This window comes from Tripterygium wilfordii, chromosome 11 (genome assembly GCF_013401445.1).
Source record: "Tripterygium wilfordii isolate XIE 37 chromosome 11, ASM1340144v1, whole genome shotgun sequence".
Classification (NCBI taxonomy): domain Eukaryota; kingdom Viridiplantae; phylum Streptophyta; class Magnoliopsida; order Celastrales; family Celastraceae; genus Tripterygium; species Tripterygium wilfordii.
In genome coordinates, this window is record NC_052242.1 from 1876633 (window position 1) to 1884794 (window position 8162).

Here is an 8162-nt window from a genome sequence, read left to right on the forward strand (position 1 = left end):
ATCCGTATTATGTACTCCATGTCAGTCTTGGTCGTCACGCAACTCTACTATAAAAACCCCTTTCTTCCTTCGTAAAGGGGGATTTGGAGGGACTCTGGGAACTTCGGATATGGAGACTCTCTCATTCACTCACAGAGTTTCTTCAACCTTTCACCTCCGACCTTGGACCTTGAACCTTGAACCTCCAACCTCAACCTTCGATCCTCCATCGTCGACCAACATCCAGCTTATATCTTGCATCTCTACGGCCACCTCATATGGTCTCCCACGTTGCTTCTCATATTGACATTTCTTACTTTACACCTTTTATATATTTGTTTTACTTGATTTTCTCCGATTACTGACTTGAGCGTCGGAGGTTCTTTGGCAGGTACCCCACCGGTGCCCAAGTTCTTCGATCTCAACCTTGCTTTGTTTTTCAGGATCCCACTGTAGAAGGCCTCCGTATAAATTACGTTGACTATTCAACGATTGTAGATTCGGGCATCTACACTAATAACGGGTAGAAAAATTTTCAAAAGAATTTGTCGTGGCATCAAAATTGGTAAATGGTAGACCAAGCTATAATCATGACCGAAGAGCCCACACTGTAGTAGGCTTCGAGTAAAACAGTTGGATCATTGTTAAGTGTTGAAGTCCGATTTTAATATCAGCGGGGCCATGCAAGATAAAGTTTCAACTGAATGATTGCAATAAGCTCTAAATTTTTAAAGGCCCAAGCCCATTTTCACTTTGAGAGACCGTTTGAGCCTTTGAGGGCAAGATGGATAAAAGCTCAATGATTAAGTTAGATGCCGATATTAGGCCCATTCTTTCGCACAAGTTTTGTAGGTTTTTTTTTTTTTTTTTGAAAGGCCCACAGGCCACGCACACTAAGCCATGCCCAAAGGGCATGAAGACCACCATAACGAATGGAAAACTATACAAATCCCAAACCCCCTGGTGAGAATGAAACCCTGGACCTCAAGGTCTTGGGCAGACAACCTGATCAATCAGACTACCTCTCATTCTCACTAGTTTTGTAGGTTTGGAATTTGCTCCTCATCTCAATAAGCAATGGAACCCACACCCATTTTATGGGAGGTAACATGCCCAAAAACAATGTAGAAAAGGCGAACAAAGCAATTCCTAAACATTTTTTGAGAACCTTTTTTGTCTTCATTGTTCTTCTATAACGAATGAACAAATGATAAATTTGTGGAAAAAGATTGGCTGTAATTATTCCATCAATTCCACCAAATCTACACCATTAAATGGTGGGGTGTGGTTTTGTCAAATCCAATGTAATCATACATTGAATGGTGATGATTTGGTGGAATTGGCTGGACTAATTCCAGCCCCCTATCCCTAAATTTGTATAGTATTATTTTTAGTTACGAAAAAAAATAATTTGGAAAAGAAACAACAATCGTACCAAAATCTCTCTCAATAATTGTTAATTGATGTTCTTATATATTAAAAAAAAACATCACTAAAAAGTAACACCCATTAGTGCCACCTGGCTTATTTTAGATTATTAGGTATTTAAGACAGAAAGGCAAGTTTCAAACGTATATATAAACTAAGACCAATCAAATCAAAAAGAGAAATATAGAAAAACAGATAAGGCAAAAAAAAATTTATGTACAGAAAATCGTATATGCTCAACAGCCCAATCCACGCTACCTAACTTCGACCTCATTAAACTTCAAACATCAGGCCGTAACCTATCAGACGACCGTTCACCAATGTCGCTCTCATCAATTGGCAATCTAAGAGATTTGCCAAAACTCTTTAGCGCTGTTGCATTTGATCCATTACCACCACCAACTCTTGGAGACCGAACCGAACCGGCTCTAGTTAAAAATGGTGGTGTGGCAGTGAACACCCACCGATCGGGCCGCCCCTCCTGGCCAAACCGCTCGTATTGAAAATAATTCCTTCCACTTGCACTGCGTCCGGTACTTGCACTCCTAAATCCCTTTTTCATGCTTTGTGCCCTAGGAAAAACCACACAACTTTTAGACCGATTCAATGTCGAATTCATAAGCTGACTCCGCACCTCCGCTGGTAATCTTAGCGTGAACCGCTCGTGACTAGCACCCGCTTGAACCAGTGAATGACCGGTCGAATGTGAACGTGGAAATAGACTACTCAACCGCCACCCAGTTGACTTTGACCTCGCCGGGCGATTGCTGATCGTCGGATTAATTACATTCAACTCCGGAGATTGCATACTCAACCCTCTATTACTATTGCCCTCTGCCACGTGGATTGACACCTCGGTTTGCGCCCGATTGTTATCAGATTGATGTTCCGGAATGTTATCCGGTTCGAACATATGAACCGTACTGTAATCTACCTCACCCGGTTTAGGCACCAAGTTGGCTCGGCAAACCGGGCAGGTGACGTGGGATCTCAACCAGGCATCGATGCAAGCGGGATGGAAGACGTGGCTACATTTAGGAATCAAACGCAGCGTTTCATCGTCCTCAAACTCGTTTATACACACAGCACATTCAAGTGAGCCTTTACCGATTTTGAGTCCCTTCACGGAGGAGTAAACAAAAGTAGGGAAAGTCTCGATGACTTCCGGATCAAGCCCACGCACCGCACGTGATCGCCTCCCGTTTCCGCCTAGAGATGTTGGGTCGAGATTGGGCCTGCCATAATAACGGGCCGCGCCACACTGGCGGATGTAGATGGATATGAAACCCAACAAGAAGAAGATACCGACGATGACCACCATGACGATCGCCATCGACGGGTTGAATCTCGGCCCAATCGTGAACTCACTAGGCGGCGTTGTTGTCTGATTCGGTGTTGACCGGGTTCCGGGAAATCCGGGCTGTGCAGTACTGTAGGGTAAGACATAATAGAGAACAAGAAGTAGCTGAACATAGAAGATAGAAACCGAACGGCTGTGATTAATGTTTTGGATCGACATCAGTCTTCAGGTGTTGGGTGTTGCTCATTAGTGATGATGATGATGGGAATTTAATGATTCTCGTTGTTGCTCAAAAGCAAAGCAAAGCATGAAATAGGAATAGTGTTTTTGTACAAAGCATTATCATAATATATAAGGAAGGAAGGGAAGAAATTGTGATGCAGCTCGAGTGGGTGCGGGTGGGGGATGTAGAAGGAGTGAGATGTGGGATAGAAGATATGTTTGACTTTTGGTGGGTAGAGATAGACCCACAAAAGATACAAAATTCAACGGAGTTAATGATGAATTAGGAAGGCATAAGTAATTTAATTACATTGCACCGGCGGACCGCAGACGGCTCTCTTTGGAAGGTAATATATTTATATTTATTTACCATTTTTTTTTCCCAATACGATTGAATCTATAAATCTCATGGTCTATTTTTTTTTTCCTCATCTTGTGAGGTTCATGTAAAATCGGATAAACTTCTCACCTGTTCGCGAACCAGTTAATCGGTTCTGCAATTGTATCAGTCTATCACATTATGGATCATGAGGTAACTATTATTTATCTGCCCATGTAGAACATGTGAGTTTTGGGGTCTTGAAGGCGTACCTAAGGTGTACCTTAGGGGAACAATCCGATGCTCTAGTCAGCATGGTAGAAAGTAGGGATATTGAGATTGTTTGGTATTTAGAGCTCTCTCTTTAACTATCAGTGAATTGTGAGAAAGTGATAGATTTACCTTAGTGGAGCTATCATTTTATACGATTTTTGAATTATTTATTGCCATTGATTGTGGGCGAGATTCCTGAGGGTGAATTCTCTAGAGATCTCTTGTAAATTTCTTTCATGTTCGATGATGAATGCTGCTCAGTATCCCGAGGTGTTTTAGTCACCTACGGTTCCCAGAGTTATGCCTATTATGTAGTAGGACCAATGTGACATCCGGGTTGAACGAGATGCACCCAACCCCATTCTACTCTTCCTCAATATGTGTGGTGACACATGTGAACATCTTTTTGGAGAGGTATTTTTGCTATTATCAAAACCAATTCAATATCAAAAATCATTTTCATCAAATTGCAGTCAAATATGGTTATGTATGACAGACTGTAATAGACAGTCAATCAATCCAATTACAGACCGATTGTGTATATATTCACAGTAGAATATTAGATAATGTTTTGCTCAAAAAACGTAAGTGACTTGGAATGTATAAGTAAAGTGTATGTATATAAGGGTCGGATCATTTAAATTTTAATTTTCCAATCCAGGTTGCAAGAGACTTAATTGAAAGCTTAATTATTGGTGCCTCGAGTGTCTTAGAGAATCGAATTCTCTTACTTTATAGATAAATGAATACAATCTGATCTATGACCGTTTTGAAAAAAAATAAATTGAGAGTTTAATGTAATCTTTCCCGTTAATTTAATTTTTAATTGATAAACACGTTCAACACTGTATGATTTATTTTCTACCCCTTTAGATATGCATATCCTTTTGTCAGTATCTAAAGTTATTGGAAATATCTATACGACTGATGGATCTCAATTTTCTCTTTATTAAAACTGTGTAATTTAACAGAAGTCGTCTTCAGTTATTGTTCTAGCCATGACTAAGTCAGAGGTGCTTTTACCTTATTATTGTAATTATTCATCCATACCTACTCTCTTTTTTTTTTTTCAACGAAGAGGAATAATCGAACTCTGATCATCAGAGTGATACACACTATCCATAATTTCATGCATATTTACATAAGCAATATTAATGTTTATTATCTTCACTTGCTATTGTATGTCTGGAAAACAGATGATTGTGACACACAGCTAACTGAAAACATAAAATAAAATAAATAAATAAAATAGTTTGAGCTTTCAAATGAATGATGGGGGGAATTAAATATATATTTTAGAAGATAAATAATTCTCAAATAATGTTACTATTAATTACTTCAGAATTTGAATGACCCCCTGAGGTTCCAATGGGTATAGTGGAACAGAAACCTTGATGCCGGAAGTGTAATTGAAATAGAATAAACATTTGACAATTTAGACTTGCTGGGTATGTTACTTGATAAGTATGGTGTCAGGAAATAATTATTGTGCAGTGTGGGTGTCGTGTATAAATAATTAAGTTAAATTATTATCCCATCATTGATCATTCCTTCCTAATCCTACTCGATCTTCTGGATATTGTTAGGACAAAAGAGGTAGGTGTTTTTTAAACTTCAAACTTAAAAGATGTGACTTCTTACTGGGTCGTAGCAGGCCCACGAAACTGTAGCCAGTCAAGAGCCCAGCCCTGTTGTTTGAGTATTGGGCCTAAAAGCCACCTCGAATTGGGTAATTGAGTCTCTGAATCGGCCCATTTACCCACTCAAGGAAAAAATTTTATCTTGGGCTTCCACCACAACCATTAATTTGACCCAATTTGGTCTTTGACTTTGGGGGAGTTTTATTCACACCCCAGTATATACTAAATACGCTATTTGTTAATAGTAACGCATGAAAAATCTAAACTTTTATAAATACATCAAAATTACATAAATCTGAGACATTTTACAAATACACCTCGTAATCAAATCTGCCATTGCCGACCATATTGTCGTCTATCGGGTCGTCAATTTCCGACAACATCTTGACCGAAAAATGGGTGGAATGGAAGCGTATTGCCGCGAGGAGTCCAAAGGTGGTGTCGATTTCCTCCAACAGTCACCAGATTGTCCGAATCGAAAAAAAATTATCATGGTGGCCATAGACTTTCGAACGTGATTTCGGCGATTATGGTGGACACACACATTACTGACATTAGCAATTCACTTAGAACTCTTACCTTTTTTTCTGGATAAATTCATTCCTTCAAAACTCCAAACAAACATTTTAATCAAATTGAGCAAGAAACCTAATTGCAACGATGCCATATCCATCCAATCACTAGTTAAAATATGGTAGAGAAATGTCATTGGATTCCATAGTCCTCAAGAACATGAATAAGTCGTCGGGGAGAGGCTCACTGGGGTGATAGTCTAGTGATGAATCTCTCTGGAATCAACCCGTATAGACTCGGAAGGTTCTTGGGTTTGATTATCATTGAGAGCAATATCCTTATGACAATGTGTTGGATTTGCCCCAACTTATTATGTCATCAGGTGAAAAACATCTGTGCATACGGGCATGACGGCTCGAGTTTAAGTCCATATTAGATGTTCAAAAGACAAAATTGTATGATGTTGTTCTTAAAAAAAATTAGTTGGCCACAATAATTGAACCAGAATGCAATACAAGAAGGCAAAGGAGGGCAATAGTGAAACATAGGATATGATATATCATTCATGTCTTGTAAAACTGTTGGGTGTCCTTATGCACCCATTTTGACCATTAAATGCTTAAAAAGTGTTTCCAAAAAAAAAAAGTTGCATCAAATAGAAAATTTGGACATACTTGCATATGCCAACAGCGATAAAATCAATCTGGTTAATTTGTATCTCTGGAAATGATGCCCTGCATATACCACTTCGATATGCAGACCCTTATTTAAGTTCTTCAGAACTTGAGACCTGGAGGCAGCCCAAACCAGACATGTTTTCTTTCTGAAGCAGAATTAGAGCCGCATCTCGTAAATCCTCAGAGAAACATCTTTATGTTAAATTATGTTGCAAGGGTGACACTCTACAGGGCAGAAATTAGTTTGGGTTGCGGTGATTTCAATATAAGAAATCCCCATCACAGGACAACCATCGTCTCAATCGATGCCGATTATGACCAGAATTCGGTAGTGACTGAACTGAATTTCCCACACCTTCAACCGGAGAAAAATTAGCTGCACCAGCAACTGACAGATGACCCATTGAAACAGATCTTCTCAATTTCTGTACATCATTTTTCACCATCTTATAATCATCAGGAACCAGTGAATTACCAATCCTGTTCCAGTTGACATTCTCCTTTAATGTTCTTTCACTACCAATTCGCGGTCTTTCTAGTCCCTCCTCTGTTCCTGCCCAGTTTTGACCAAGTTCCGGATGTTGCTCACCACCTGTTTGTGAAATGTCCATCTGGGTATCCACAATTATGCTTGGACTGTCCAAGTTTTGCTCAATCGAACCTGAACCAAAATCGACAGACTCTGCGATTATTCTCGCTCGACACAAGGGACAATTGGTATGAGACCTTAACCAAGTATCAACACAGCGGATATGAAAAGCGTGACTACACTTGGGCAATAACCTGAGCATCTCATCTTCTCTGAACTCGCTCAAGCAAATCGAACACTCAGTCCCTTCTATCAATCCTTCCCCCTTCTTGTACCTACAAATGGTGATCGAATTTATAACAGATTGTTGTAAACCAGCGGTTGTGATGAACCATATGTGATGATCAATCCTATTCTGATCCAAGAATTCCTCATCATCTCTGCCCACTGATTGAGCTTGAAATCGACGCAGCCTGTTATTCCTCCAACCCAAACAAAACTTGGAGATCACCATGTGGTAGCTCACAAGAAGGAAAAACCCAGATAGGACAACAACCATGATGATCAAAATTATCGACAAATGGTCTTTGACTTGGCCGGAGAGAGGAGTTGCTGGTGCTGGCGGTGATGGAGGCCGGAAGGTGTAATCTGGGTAAGCATAGCAATTATTCGGACAGGCTGGATCACAAAAGCTTGTGCAATCCATAGTTTCATTTGCTGTGGTTGGTGATGGAAAGAGTTTTCTATGTTTCATTGTAATTGAAGAACTCCAAACTCTAAAGAATGCAAAAGAAATGAGAGAAAACTGAGGTTGAAGGAGTGATTTGTGTCTTTATGTTTGGATTGAAAGAGAAGAAATCAAGCAGGCTAAGGTAAATACATTTATGAACTTGATTGACAATGGACATATTGCTCCTAATTTGGAATACTTTTGTCATAAAAGTAATCATCAATGTTTTCCCACCTCAATATTTCAGAATTTATTAGCATTCTTGATATGGACATTCTAGGTATTTTTTTTAGATACCGTTGAGAAATATTGGAATCAAATATTGGGCACATATATGTCTAACTCAGTCGATTGTTAACCGAGTCATCTCTCATTGGTGGACATTTTACCTATTAATGGTTAGACAACACTAATTTTTTTTATTATTGAAATTAATCATCTTAAAGTTATTTCTTTCTTTCTTTTCCAGAAAAAAAAAAGGATTTCAACGCATGCTTCATGAATCATGCTGCCTTACTGGATGTCACATTCTGAAAATGTGTATAAATACTT

General features: G+C 39.2%; 2 protein-coding genes across 2 annotated transcripts; both read right to left on the reverse strand.

The window, feature by feature from the left end:
• Nucleotides 1–1553: 1553 nt before the first annotated feature.
• Nucleotides 1554–3101, reverse strand: LOC120008642 (RING-H2 finger protein ATL11-like). Its single transcript, XM_038859029.1, has one exon. It carries the CDS (start codon nucleotides 2924–2926, stop codon nucleotides 1688–1690), a length of 1239 nt encoding a protein of 412 aa, XP_038714957.1. The 5' UTR covers nucleotides 2927–3101; the 3' UTR covers nucleotides 1554–1687.
• Nucleotides 3102–6209: 3108 nt separating this feature from the next.
• Nucleotides 6210–7832, reverse strand: LOC120008962 (RING-H2 finger protein ATL54-like). Its single transcript, XM_038859369.1, has 2 exons — nucleotides 6568–7832; nucleotides 6210–6489 (listed from the first exon to the last, which is right to left on the reverse strand). The coding sequence occupies exon 1, from the start codon at nucleotides 7632–7634 to the stop codon at nucleotides 6612–6614; it is 1023 nt and encodes a 340-aa protein (XP_038715297.1). The 5' UTR covers nucleotides 7635–7832; the 3' UTR covers nucleotides 6210–6489; nucleotides 6568–6611.
• Between the last annotated feature and the right edge of the window lie 330 nt (nucleotides 7833–8162).